At 46.5% G+C, this 14322-nt stretch overlaps 1 protein-coding gene across 1 annotated transcript in view; it reads left to right on the top strand.

The window, feature by feature from the left end:
• PTH1R (parathyroid hormone 1 receptor) overlaps positions 1 to 14322 on the top strand; it is a 133915-nt gene that overhangs the window by 65247 nt on the left and 54346 nt on the right. Inside the window, exon 2 of the mRNA XM_063324222.1 lies at positions 3289 to 3394. Within this exon, the coding sequence (XP_063180292.1) occupies positions 3289 to 3394 (106 nt within the window). The remainder of the gene's footprint in view (positions 1 to 3288; positions 3395 to 14322) is intronic.

The raw sequence follows: 14322 nt of genomic DNA, 5'->3' as shown, positions 1-14322 counted from the left end.
CCCCAGCCATTCTGCCCAGCTCTGGGCACAGTGCTCGATGCCTAATCTCCCTTTCTGGGAAGTAAAATTTATTTTCTGTGCCTGGCCTGGACACCATACGTCCCTCTGGCTGGGAGCTGCCCTACTCTCAGAGCACGGCCAAAGGAGCCTGAGGACTAAGCGTGCAAGGGATGAATCATTTGAAATGCCTGAGGTCAGATTCTACTCTGGCCACTGTAAATCCAGACTAACTCCTCCAGCTTTGGTGGAATCACTGTGGGTTTGTGCAGATATAAATGACAGCAGGATTTGACCCAGAGGTTTTTTTTTGTTTCCAATGAAAGAGTTGAAATGCAGGATGTTGCCTTAAATGTGGACAGGCCAAACATCTGGAAAGGGATGGCTTTGTTTTGCATTAACGTTAATGCGGTTTTGAAACCAACTCCCCATTCTGAAGGATTTTTAGCATGGATTTTTTCCAAGGACAAGAAAAACTAACTTCTGTTTTACTCAGAATCCCCTTATCAGATCTAGCTGTCCATCTGGGTGTCTGTTACCACACCAGCTGCTCAAACATCCACCGTTGCTCTCCATAGAAGCACACTGGGAAATTGAATCTGAGTTAATTTGTAAGCTGGATTTCATTAACCCTCATTATGTCATTTGTAGTAAGTCCCACTCGAGAACTGATTGGCCTTCAGCTGGCTTATCTCACCTGCTTTCCAAAGTGAATTAACTTAAAATGAGTGATGAAGCCTTAATTCGGAGGAGCAGCGGTTTTGGGGAGTACAGTGAAATGTCATAACCCCATTTCAGTCTCTGCTTCAGAGGGACTGAAATGAGCAGCCACCTCCGTAGGCAGGCTCTACAACATATTGACAGGTTTCCTTCTCATCTGCAGATCGCTACTGGCTTCACAAGGTTTTCTGTTCTTTCTTTTGCCTGCCTGTATGAAGCATTAATGTTTACACCTGCTCCATCCATCCAGCATCCCTAGGTTTTGCATTACAGATTTACAGTGGCCAGTCTCAGCACAGTCAATGTAAGCGGAAAAAAGAAACACGTATAAAACCGTACTGCAGCCCTTCTTGCTTACGTTAGGCATTTATGAGTGAGTGCTAAGTTCTTTATGAATCCAGAGAGAGGGAGCATCTGCTCTCATTGCATTTACAGTCTGACTAATCAAGACAAACCAACATTAGGGAAACAGAGGCAATAAGAAGAGCAGTGATTTATCCCAACTTACTACATCACTTAATTACTTCAGGCTATTGCCTTACAAACATGTTTCATTTAGGAGCCCTATGACGCATTGCACACCACTGTTCTGTGCTTTGAACCAGCTTTGGGGTGATCTTGTGGATAAGGAGCCCTCCCAGCCCTGACCTTCCAGAGACTCTTCACAGAATCATAGAATGGTTTGGGTGGGAAGTGACCTTAAAGATCATCCAGTTCCAACCCCCTGCCATGGGCAGGGACACTTCCCACTAGACAGGTTACTCAAAGCCTCGTCCAGCCTGGCCTTGAATGCCTCCAGGGATGGGGCCGCCTCAGCTTCTCTGGATAACCTGGGACAGAACCCTCAGAGTGAAAAATTTCTTCCTGATATGTCATCTAAATCTACCCTCTCCCAATTTTTAAGCCATTACCCCTCATCCTATCACTGCATGCCCTTGTAAAAAGTCCCTCTCCAGCTTTCTTGTGTGCCCCCTTCAGATACTGTAGGGGACTATAAGGTCTCCCTGGAGTCTTCTCTTCTCCACGCTGAACAACCCCAGCTCTCTCAGCCTGTCTTCATAGGAGAGATGCTCTAGCCCTCGGATCATCTTCGTAGCCCTCCTCTTCTGCCATAAGTGGCAGAGTACTAAGGATGGAACCAAACCAAAAGGTTTCTCAAGGGTGGTCTGATTCCGCAGGTCAGAGCCCGCAAGGGATGTTTGCCAGTAGATGGACATAGTCCACAACTTTCCTCATCCCCTTCTGTGCTGCAAATCACAAAGCACCTGGAGTGTACGATCTGCATCACCCTTTCAAACTTGGAGTAGAAAATAAATGCAGGAGAAGGCTAAGTATACTCTTCTTTTGGAGGGAAAAAGCAGGAAAGAACAAAGGCAGTCTCATCCCAGTGTAGCTGGGATGGCTACACTAAAATTTCCATCCGCTCCTGCCCAGCTGACCTAGAGGAAAGTTCCTCCTAATCTCAGGCTGCTTCTGGCAGTGGGACTGGTCTTGGATGTCTGAGCAGGACATACAGGTTAAGCACCCAAGAGGCATATCAGAAAATTACAGATTAAAGTAGCCATATTGCATTAGATCAAAGCTCTGTATGCCGTAACAACCAAAGCATCCGTAGAACAAGCCTTCCCCACAGTTGTACCCCAGGCTTCCTGAGGCCAGCCATGCCTGATGGGAATGTGTCAGCTTCATGAAGCAAGATTTATTTTATGACCGGCAAGTGCCTTTGAGGGCTGAGTTTCATCGTGTATCAGCAAGCAGCAAACAGAGGAGGGTAGAAGAAGGCTCTGGGTAAAGCACCCTCCCTGTCCCAGCTCTCCTTGTCCCTTGACCTCTGGAGGCCTTACAGGAGGAGAAATCTAATCTTCCCAGGGTGATGCTCACAGAGTCTTTTCACTGAATCTTCAGTCTTTGGGGAACAAATGCCATCAGCTCACAGCCCTGCTTAAGGCAACCTCCCTCTGCACATGTTCTCGGATTTAGTTAGGATGTGGATAGAGCCTGGTGCCATGTGGTCAAGGGCCTGCATGCGGAGGTAGAAATAGCACTTCATTGATGATGGCAGGTTGCGACTCCTAAAGGGAGAGGAGCCCTTGGTACTTTTATCCCCTGGCGGTATTTTCCAAGAGGCGGGCGCCAGGAAACACAGCATTGTTTTGCCATTCCCTGAGTATTATATTTACCTATGTTTCTGTGTCCCAAAGGCACCGCTTTTTAAAAATACTATGCCAATATTATTGACTAGGATGGTTTTTTCCTAGCCTCATCCCTGCAAGCTGGGGCACGCCACCCCAGAAATTGCTACTTTGCTGTGTGCACATGTGTATGATGTGAGCAATTGCAGTGTGCACTTCCTTTGCCACATAGGCAGATGATTTCATGTGGCATCTTGTAAGAGGTGTTGCTTGGGACACTAATTGCTAAGCAAGCTGAGATGCACAGAGCAAGGCTGGTGGAGCAAACTGCTGATGCAAAGGAGATTTTGCATTCAGATCATCCGCATTATCCAGGAAGTTTGCGTCCTGCTGCTCTTCCCATGCTGAGGTTTAACCTCATTTCTCCCCATCCCTGCAGGTGGATGCTGATGATGTCATCACCAAAGAGGAGCAGATCTTCCTACTGCTAAAAGCCAAGGCTAAGTGCGAACGACACCTGAAAGCCAAGGTGCCCAAGGTGCATGGTGAGTGTTCCCACAGCAACCCCAGACTGCACAGCTGGGGCTAGGCCCCTCTTTGCTCAACCCCAGCCCTTCCCCTTAACCCCATACACAGAGCTGTGAGGGAGTCAGCTGAAGATGGACCAACAGACTGGTTTTTTAGGTTAGACTATGGGGAAGATCTTGCAGCATGAGGTGTTGGAAAACAAAATTGCCACAGCCTCTTTGTCCTGCTCCAGAACACCAAATGCCAAGGGGTCAGGAGGATGCAAGAGTCATGGTCATGGGTTTACAGCCCTCATCACTTTACCCAAAGTCCAGGCAAAGCATGGGAGATAGCATCAAACATCAGTTCTCCCAAGATCCTTCGCAGTAAGACACCACTGGTACGGGAAACAAAGCATCCTTTCAATACGCCTTCTCTGATTCCCCCTGACATACTCTCTCTATATTCTCTCAAATGGGCCCAAGCTTAGCTAAACCTCTTTCTTCCACTTCCTTTCTATTTTGGGCTGAAAAATCACTGCCAGATGTAGGGCCGGAGGGAGAAGGAAGGGAGAAAACTCTCTCATGTGGGTAGCAAAGTAATCATCCCCCATTGGTTTCTTTCATCAGTTTCACATGTGTTAATTATTGGCACTGGGGCTGTATGCTGAAGCCCCCTGCACCCACCCAGCTAGTCCTGGGTGGGCATCCTGTCCCATCTCCCTCTATTGCCTGATAAGGGGACAAACCAGAATGCTTCCCACCTTCACTGTTGCATCTCAGAGATTTCCCTTCCCACAGCCAGCACTTTGGGAGTACCTGGAGACATCACCAGCAGAGAGAAAGGTACCCAAAGCCAGTAGTGATTTTAGAGCAGAGTCGCCTGCCCACCTGGTGTCCCTCTCCTGCTGGAAATGACAGTAACAGGCCATAAAAGCCCAGCTTTCATTTTATTCCAGGCCTCCAGTTTTACATCAGCCAAAACCTCAAGCCACATCCTCTGTTGCTTCTTTGTCCTGTTCACTCAATGCCCAATTAACAGCTCATTAAAAAACATATGTGCAAAGGCATTTCCTTCTGTTGTACTATAGACCACCTGCCTACCTTGGGATCTGGTGATATCAACCAGCTGGTCTTGCTCTCACACCCTATTTTCTCACTCTTCTCTATGAGACTGTCAGCATTTAGTATTGATGTCTCTCCTTAATTGTCAGCAGCAGTGTTGGTGGGGCTGGGGAGAGGCATATGACTGACAAGCAGAGTTTGGGTTCTTTACCAGTTTGGTAGAGCAAAGGAATAAAATCACAGGGCTTTGCAAACTTGCCCTTGGGCTTGTTTTGAGACCTGGTTCTGCGACTGAGGACAGCATTACTTCTGCCATTGACTGGAAATCTAATACATTGTCATTTAGATATCTCATGGACCCAAGTCCTGGCTTTGGAAAAGCTGTTCTGAGCTTCTTGGGCGGTAAAACTCAGGCAAATCTCTGTCCAATCCCAAATAGTACAGTGAAGAGGAAGAAATCGTCTTGATGTCGTTACTCATAGCAGTATATTCAAGTCTTTAAAGACTCAAGGCAATCATTAGCAATAGGTAGTTAGTTAAAATTAATCTGCAAGAGGTCTATTAATCCAAAGGCCAAATGAATTCTGATTTAACCTTTCCCAAGAAACGTTTTTCTTAAAATGTTGTGAAAAAATCTTCAGTGGCGGTGCCTCCATAACACCCCAGAAATTCCTTCTAGCACTTCATAAACAAGGCAGCGAGTTGCCAGACCATCTCTGAGATGGTCTAAAGACTCAGCGGTTGCAGATAAAGGATTTTGCAATTTGGAAAAGATCTTCCCACTTTGCAGAAGAGTTGCCATCCACAGATTTTTAGATACAGATGCCCTTGGACAATGAAAATATGATGTTACAGGGTATTTGTGAAGAGATTGACTCCATTTTGCAGTGTGTCTGCTCCTTGATGCTGCAGGAGTTGAAGGAGATGCATAGTTTTAGATCCTCTTGTGGGGTGAGGGGTGACAGAACAAAAGGCTGTAATCTGCATTGTGTTAACTTTAATGCAATTAATTGCCTGGCTAAGGCTCAGAAACTTAGTTTTTGCACAAAGGCTTCAGAGCCCAGGGTGAAAAGTGGCTGGGTCCAGTCTTTTCCTCCTTTGATGATACGGAAACTGGGGCCTGGTTTCTATTTGTGCTAATCACCCAAGGACATATGGGTCTGTGCCCCTCTCAGCCAGATGGAGGACCTCATCCCGTTGCCTCCTCCTTCACTACAGACCCAAAAGAAAAAGCCTGGGAAGGGCAACATGGTCTTCACAATTAAGATATACCAGCCCCGACTTGCAGATAATATTTGTGGGGGCAAAGTGGTTGTGACTTGGAGCAATATGGCACCCCAAGCCTTCAGGCAGACTCCTGTGATATCAGTCAGAGTGTTTCTGAGCAGCACCCACTTGGGTGGCAGGAAGACTCTTCTAACTGTCATGGAGGACTTGTGTTACCACCCTGTCAGGTCCCCTATCTGTCTTGTCTTGGGATTTTAATAGTGTAGGACAGAGCTGTCCCTCACGATGCATTTGTATTTTGGCTCTGCAAGACCTAGCCTTTCCTGAAAGGAAAAAAAGTGACTCTGCAGGCAGGCAGAGAGCTGTGCCCAGGTCCGTTTGACCCTCTGTTTGACAATAACAGCAGCCCATGGTGCTGCTGTATCTATATCAAGTCTACCTGCCGGCAACGCAGACTGATGGTCCTCACATCAGATATACGAAGGACCTCATCTCCTTGCAAGATCTTCCCATTGGCAGCCTACCATGCTCCTTGCTGTCTTGACAGTTCACAGTGCCTCCTGAAAGCAAGGCTGGAGACTCGACCCCTGCCTATGGATTTTATTTTTCTTTTCAGCAGCATGATGAATAGGTCCCACTCTGAAGGCGGCTTCTGCCAGTGCAGAACAGACTTATTTTATTAGAGGTGGGGCAAGCCCTGCTGAGAAGTGTGTTTGCAGATCACAGGGAGCACTGCACCCCTTGGCCTGAAATGATTTATTGATCTGGCTGGTATTCAAAGCACAAAAGGGAACAGGCACAGTCTAGCCCCTTCAAAATATATATTAAAAAGCAAAACCAAACCAAACCAAACCAAAAAAAACAACAAGAAAACAAAACAAAGCAAAAAAACCCAACAACAATGAAAGTAACCACAAAAAGAAACAAATCCACCCAGGCTCAAGGTATGCAATGCAGGCAGCAGCTTACACTCCTGGTTCAATTCACCAGTGTTACATTTAGTTTATGGAAGTCTTCTAAACAGGGGAAACTGGCCCCATGTGGTCAATAAACAGCCATACGGATCATATATGAGACCCTGGAAAGTTTGCACAATCTGCTCTCTCTGTCCATAATAAAGCAGAGCTACTCCATGGCACCCTGGAGGAGAGTTCAAGATCAAACAATCTGCCTTACAAAAGGAGGTAAGGGAGTACAGTTTCACTGAATGTGACAGTGGCATGGTGAACTTCAGCTGAAGAAGTCACCCATAAAGCAAAAGTCACGGTCATTGGAGCCATTATGAATTTGAACCACGATTGTCACTGTGTTGGTGATAGTCGTGTGCAGCAGAGGTGGATTGCTGATGACCTTGAACATCTGAGCTCCTTCTAGAGTTGCTGGACAGAGAAGAGCATCATTTGGGGTGGCACCTGCCTCCCACCTGTCTCCAGATGTTGATCACAGATTAAACCTAGGACTGCTGATTTAGATGGAGCGCTTATCACTTATGCTGCAGTATGATATGATTACTGATGATGATGGTGTGATCCCTAGGAGGGTAGCCTAGCACTAAGATAGCCTACCTGATAATGTGGTGGGACCTCCATCTTCAGAGATTTTTGAGAGTTGGCTAGACAAAGCCGTGACTAACCTGGCCTCATGCTGGTTTTGAAGGCTGAAGATTGGACAAGAGAAGTTCAGAGATCCCTTCCAAGAAACATTTCTATGCTTAGTCCTGCACAGGGGATTTAGGATCACAAGCCAACAGCAATGAGGCTCCTTGGGGGGATTGTTTCCTCCTTGTAGACTTCAAGGCTCAGTTATCAAAGACTGGTGAGGGCCTAACTACAATGCAGCAGGTACAGAGATGGACAAGGAGAGAAGAGGAGGTCTGGGTAATTCATCTGTCTTTTACGTTGGAAGAGGAGCTTTTCTCTCTCTTTTTTTTTTTTTTTTTTTTTTGCATGTTGTTCCCAGTTATTTAGCATGTTCAAATCTCTGCTTAGTTTGTCATTCCAAAGAAGGAAAAAAGGACAAGTCCACAATGAGGCATCAGTTTTCAGGAGATTATAAAGAAAGCACATCATACAGTCGTCAAAGGATGAGAATTCTTCAGCCTTTCTTACATAGTCGTTTGTTGTGAGGGAGAGAATTCACATTCAGCTCTGCTTGAAGGAACTTAAATCTACGTTATTACTTCCCAGAAATAATGCTTTACTGCCTAGCCTGTCAGAGGTGCAAAAGGAGATTGAAATCTCTTCCATTAGTTCTGTTTCACTATGTCTGAAAGTACCAAAAAAACACCAGTGCACAAGCTGGATCTCGCTTGTCCAACCTCATGATCTCCTTCTAGAAGCGGTATCATGCTTGGGACCATTATAGTAGCCTTCAGCATGGAGCAGCTCTAGCTGTGGGACACCCCTGCAGACAGCCCAGTGCTGTAGGATGTTTGGGAAAGGAGAAAGTTCCCACTTAAAACACTTGGCCTGAGTCAACAAGGAGTGGCTTTGGACTTGAGAGTCCCATGTCCCCAGGGAAACTCTTAACCACAGAGGTCATAGGAAAAGAGACCTTTGACCCCATGGCTGGTTTAGAGCTGCTCCACACTGGATACTTACGCGAGTTCTGCAACAAGTGAAGACCGCTGTGCAACCTGAGGTCTGGCTTTCATATCTGTGCTCTGGAGTTTTGTCCTGCACTCCTCACAGAATCACAGAATGGTAGGGTTGGAAAGGACCTCTGGAGATCATCTAGTCCAACCCCCTGCCAGAGCAGGGTCACCCACAGCAGGTGGCACAGGAACGTGTCCAGGCGGGTTTACAATGTCTCCAGAGACGGAGACTCCCCCACTTCTCTGGGCAGCCTGTTCCAGTGCTCTGGCACCCTCAAACTAAAGAAGTTTATCCTCATGTTTAGGTGGAACTTCCTAAATGTTCAATGTAAATGTTCAACTTCCTCAATGTTATAGCTTGTGGATGGACTTTGAGAGATGCATCCATTGCTATGAGCAGACAGGGATACTTCCCTCTGGTGGCCCTCTAAGCCAGGAGAAATGGGAGTGTACATTTCTGCAGACAGCCTCTGCTTCTCCAAGGAGCTTTCTCAGGATCCCTTCCTGCAAACCTGCTCTTGTCAACCTTTCAAGTTCATACCTGGATTTAAACCAGACTGAATGAAGCACTGCTTTTCAGCCAGCTCAAAGGCAGCCAGATGGAAGGTGTGAGGAGGCAGCAGTAATGTCTCTTCTCTCTAACAAGGAGAAGATGGAGTGCCATGGGCTCCTAACTGCATGTCATTTCTTCAACTGAACCTACAGGGCATCTCTATGGCAAAGGGAAGGAGTGGCTTGAGCATATGTCTATATCCTTGATAAGACAGCTTGGATTACAAGCGCTGAGCAGAACTCAGTTACGGTGGCAGAGGTGCTAAGGACCTGTTTGTGTACACAGAGGCCAGTTTTATCATCAAAATCATGACTTCATTTGCTATTTCAAATAGTATACAAGTATGGGCAGGGCTAATGGCACAACTGATCAACCCAGAAAGAGCTTTTTTGGAGGAGGTTTGTTTTTCAGCTGGATGAGCTTCCATATCTGGTTCAACGTGCAGCCACATAAATAAGAGAGCCATCACAGGGAAAGGAGCAGTGCCAGGAAAGAAAATTGTTGGTGTAAGCAGTACTACGTTGAGCATTACCTGCTGAGCAGCTGATGTTTTGAAAACCCAAGTTGACCTATTCCCCGTTGCCTTCTCTCCTTGCTTCATGCAGCCCCGCTTCACATCAAGGGGTATGCGCATCCACTTAGTGCTGTCAGATCCTGTCCTGCGATTACCCTTGACCCAAACTATCCCTGTTCATCAGAAGCTGCCAGATACCACCTGGCAGAGGGCTGCTTGGATCCCGCCTCTGCCTAGGTGTGATTGCAGCCCAGTGTTGTGATTTACACAGCTCCATAATAGCCAACGATCTGTGTTTTCGGAAGCAGTGAGGGAATTTGGGACACCTTTTTTTTATTTTTTAGATAGAAAGAAATATCACGTAAGTTGGCATGAAAGTTTGGTAGGGCTGCTGTCTTCATTCTTGGGAGCTGACGCACAGGGATATTCAACGCCTCGCCTCCGATCTCAAAGGAGAGTCTGTGGCAGAGCCAAGGTTTGGATTCTCATCTCCTTACTCTTCAGCCAGGGCACAAGCCACAAACCACATTTCCTTTTGTCCTGGAATTCAAGGTGAGGCTCCAAAGATTCAAATCCAGGTGGACAGAAACTGATGAAAATCTTTGGACAAATCCCACTTGACTGAAACTCAAAACTCTCATCATTGCTCTCACTTTAAAGCCTCCGGTTTTGTTTTGAAATGAGGAAAACACATTTGAAATTTCCTGCAGTGCAATGGGTCCCTGGTTTCTCTTCCTCTTTTGCCCATCTCATTGCTGAGTGCATTTCATGGGCCAGTTCTTTTCCCAGCATAAACTGGCAGATTCTCATTTGCTTTAGTGAGGGCATTGATTTATCACGAACTCATTGCAGTTACCCACTCTTAATGTGATCCTAATTTATCCTAATTCACTTGGCAATCACAGGCTAGAAATGGCTACACGGATTAACACAAGTGAAGGAGACACATTATGCTGGATCTGTGAGTCCAGCACCACTCCTTGCCCCCAAGAGGGGAAATGAGATTTGAGGAGCAGGTTTCCGTGCATCATTCTTCCAGCACAGACTTGGATTTGGCGTGGAGACACACACCAGCACTGGTTCTTTGACTGGAAAATGTGAACCTGCCTGTGCATAGGCTTCATGAGCTCTTACCCAAGAAGCAGCCAGCCCAGAAGAATCATGCTGTGCCATCCTTTGGAAGCAGGAAGAGCTTGCTCTCCCTTCCGTTCCACTTAGCATTGTCCTTTTCCCTTTGCTGGTTTTTACTGTCTCCATTTTATTAAATCCACAGTTTTCTTTTCTTCAGCCTGCACAATTATTAGCCAGTGCCATGTGCCTCATGGTGCAGTACCAAAAGGCAGCAGTTTCCAGAGCAGTTCCTATCAAAGCGGCCGGTGAGTGGTTACGTTATTCTCCCAACCACCCTCACAAACCTGGCCGACACAGTCTTGGTTCTTGTGCCAAAGGGCTGATCTTAAAGTAGCTCCAGCTGCTAAAACTGGACTTAAAAAACAGTATAGTAGGCCTAAAACTTGAACTGCTTGTTGTGAAAAAAGGAAAGAGTTGATGGGAGTATGGGGAGTAGTGATGTCCATCCATCTTGTAGAGACTGGAAGGAGATGTTCATTGGAAAGAGACTTCCAGATGCTGGAAGGGGTGATCACCCTCTTTCTTGATTTTCACTTTCTTCTGATCCCTGACCCATGCCCTGAAAGACCAGGCAATTATCCGTCAAGTGGAATATTCAAGTATGGTACCTGCTACCATGGGTCAGCAATATCTTGTTCAGTTGAAATAAACCAGATGTAATTTAATTGGGTGCGTGTCGAAGCTGCGTTTCAAGAGTTGAATTAGGGACTATGGAGTATCAAGGTGAACAATAGATGTGCCAAGCGTTTCTGTGGAGCGGGAACATGTGACTGTTACATGTGTGATTGCTAGCAGGGTTGATGGTCCAAAGGAAAGTCCTAGCAAACAGAAAGGTAAAAAATTGATGAAATTCTAAACTTTCTTCAGCCATAATAATTTCCACACAGCCCCGTCTCAGGATACGTTTGTCATCTGCCACTTTTGGCTAAGGCACTGAGGGATGGAGACCCAAAATATTAAAACAAAAAAAAAAAACCTCAAAACCTGTTCCCACAAGAATTTGGCTTCCTTTCTTCTTTTCTCTTTATTTTTTATCCCCCTTTTTTCCTTAAATTTAGTCTCTAGATGAAAGCCTTTTGGAAAGAACAGGAAACCCTAAAATTTCTCTTCTACGTACACAAATATTGCATTTCAGCCGTGGTGGGCAGCCTGATGCCACCCCAAAGTTAAACCTGGAAGGGGATGAAGTGAAATTCCCAGCCGTAAGCCATCAGACCTGATTTTTTTTTTTTTTTTTTTTTCACACATGAATTAAAAGTCTGTCTTTCCCTGGTTTGGAAAAGGAGATGGCACATTTTGTGGGAGAAGAGACATTTTTACACAAACCTGTTATTAGCAAAGGCCATCGGCAATCCTTTCTCAGAGTCCTAGGTGTTGCAGTTTGCCTCAAAATGGCTTGTTTTGTTAATAAATAAACCTATTTGCTAGGAAAAGGGGTTATTTTTAGTTGAGAAGCTGTGTGTATTTACCCAAGGTGTGTGGGTTGCCCATCTGAGTTTATGGCCCCATTGTCCCTAAAGGACCTATACCCAAGTCCAGACTCTCTCTGGGCTTGCAGAAGGACAGGATCTGCTCCTGTATTTCTCTCCAGAGGGTCAAGCATCATCTTCTGACCATCCAGCCTGCCAGGGTATCCTCAGAGGTTGTAAGTAGCCTCAGCTGCCCTAGAAGTTCAAGGAGAAAAAGGCATCCAGTGCACTCAGGATTTGCCCTAAACATGCTAAACCTCTATAAGCCCCGTATCTCCTTCTGCTCTTTCTAGCTTCTCCCTGTTTCTGTTCTCAGTCCTTGTGGTTCAATGGGCAGGGTGAGAGTTTTGGACAAAGTACTGTTCTGCAAACAACCAAACCATCCCTTGTTAGCATGTTTCCAGCACAGTTTTGGCCTGGGACAGCTGTCACTGCCCCAATGGACACCATCTGTGGGTCAGCATTGACCAGGAGACCTTTCAAGACGGCAGCACAGACAAGACTATTCTTCTGCGGTGTGTATGAGGGGGAGTTCACATTTGTGGATATGAGCCATGTGGGGCTTACAGGGCCTAAAAATAGGCTATGGTCTGTTGTATTGGCTAATATAGATGAAATCAGTGAGTCTTGGTCAAGCCTGGGCTTTCTCCTTACATCTGTGGTTTTGGGATGGGCCAAAAGAGCACTGAAACCATACAGAGAGATGTCACCTCCCACCCAACCTATCTACCACCACTAGCTTTCAAATCAGCAGACTGTGATGACTAGCAAGGGCTTGCAGCTCTTCACAGACGGCTACTTGCCAGTCGTGCCTGAATTAAAGCTAGGAAGAGATAGGGAATACCAACAGCTGGCCTCTACTTGCAAAGGTTTATGGACCAAGAGCTTCCAGTCCTCTTGAGACATGTCTGCTGAGCAGCTATATAGGTCTTGCAACGCACAGGAGGAATAAATCTCAGGAGTTATGATAGGCATAAATGTTCCATGTGTTAGATATGTAAAGTTACATGAAGAATGGGTGGAAAACGCTGCATACGAGTGGCTAAACTGCAATTCTAATTATAAGCCTTATTTCTATGCTTATTTTAATGATTGATATGACCAGCACTATGCCCTCCCAGAAGGACGTCTGGAGTATTTTGTGAGAACTAGATAACTGAATGAGGAAAGAAGCATGCCTGGGCTGAGCTGGGCCAGTAATGGCAGGTGGGGTGTTATCAGGTGGGATGTAGAAGGTGATATCTCATCTTTGGAGTTGTGAGTGCAGTGAGTGGACAGACAGCATGTGAAATGGGCTACTGATGTCAGGGTAGCCAGCTCTCTGGAGCTGTGTCGTGCTAGCAATTCTCTGTTAGCACTTTTAATCTTGTGACTTTCCCATTCTGCACTGGGGTGAGTAAAGAGACAGGGGGACTCAGAAGAGCCCCTGGCACACACATCATTGCCCTCCAAAGTCCAGTTCCTCCAGGGCTGAGCATGCAAGGGGTGTTTTGCCCACTAAACAATGGTGCACAGGCCAGCAAAGATCTCTGAGTAGTAACAGGCAGGACCAACATCCATCCATCCTGTCTCCTTGACCTCCCCTCATGCTGGCCGGCACGCAGTGCCCATAGACACACAGAGATGTTCGGAGATGGATGTGCTGACACAGGCCACACTGCATACAGCTCCACCGAGAGATACTGCAGCACTGCGTCCCCAGCTACCCATGCCGATGCCCTTGGACGTGTGCAGAGCATCTTTGCCCAAAACAGACAGATGCTCCCTCTGCATTGCACAATACAGGTCAACAGTAACACACACCCCTTCCTACAGTGGTCAAGGCCAGGTTGGACAGGGCTTTGAGCAACCTGGTCCAGTGCGAGATGTCCCTGCCCAATGGCAGAGGGGTTGGAACTAGATGATCTTTAAGGTCCCTTCCAACCCAAACCATTCTATGATTCTATAGATCTATACATATGCAGGCATTCATACACACGAGCTCTGACAGCCAGGCTTGAAGTGCATCTGCAGCACCAAACACCCCCATACAGAGGCACTGACCCTCCAAGCCTCCCTTTCTGCCCCTTCTGTCCCAAAATGCTGGGTCATTTTTTTGGTTGCTCCTCCCTGCCTGTTTCCAATCCACCAAATGTCCTTCCCGTAATAGAGTGACCACAATTGCACACCGTATTCCAAATGTGGTCTCCCTGGTGCCTTGCACGGTGCCAGAATAAGTCGGGCTGATTTATATTCCATACCCCTAGATAAACACCTCGAGACCGTGTTTGCATTTATCCAGCTGCCAAGTAGCCTCGCAGATGGTTTTAATGTGTTCTCCACATGCATGTACCGCTTGCACAGGAATCGGAATTGAGACTGGGGGGAAGGAGAGAAGGGAGGAGGCAAGGGAGAAGTAAGAGGCAGGAGAGAATA

Source organism: Chroicocephalus ridibundus, chromosome 2 (assembly GCF_963924245.1).
Source record: "Chroicocephalus ridibundus chromosome 2, bChrRid1.1, whole genome shotgun sequence".
In the NCBI taxonomy this organism is placed as follows: domain Eukaryota; kingdom Metazoa; phylum Chordata; class Aves; order Charadriiformes; family Laridae; genus Chroicocephalus; species Chroicocephalus ridibundus.
The sequence above is the reverse complement of the archived record's forward strand: the minus strand, read 5'-3'. Positions and strand labels throughout refer to the sequence as shown.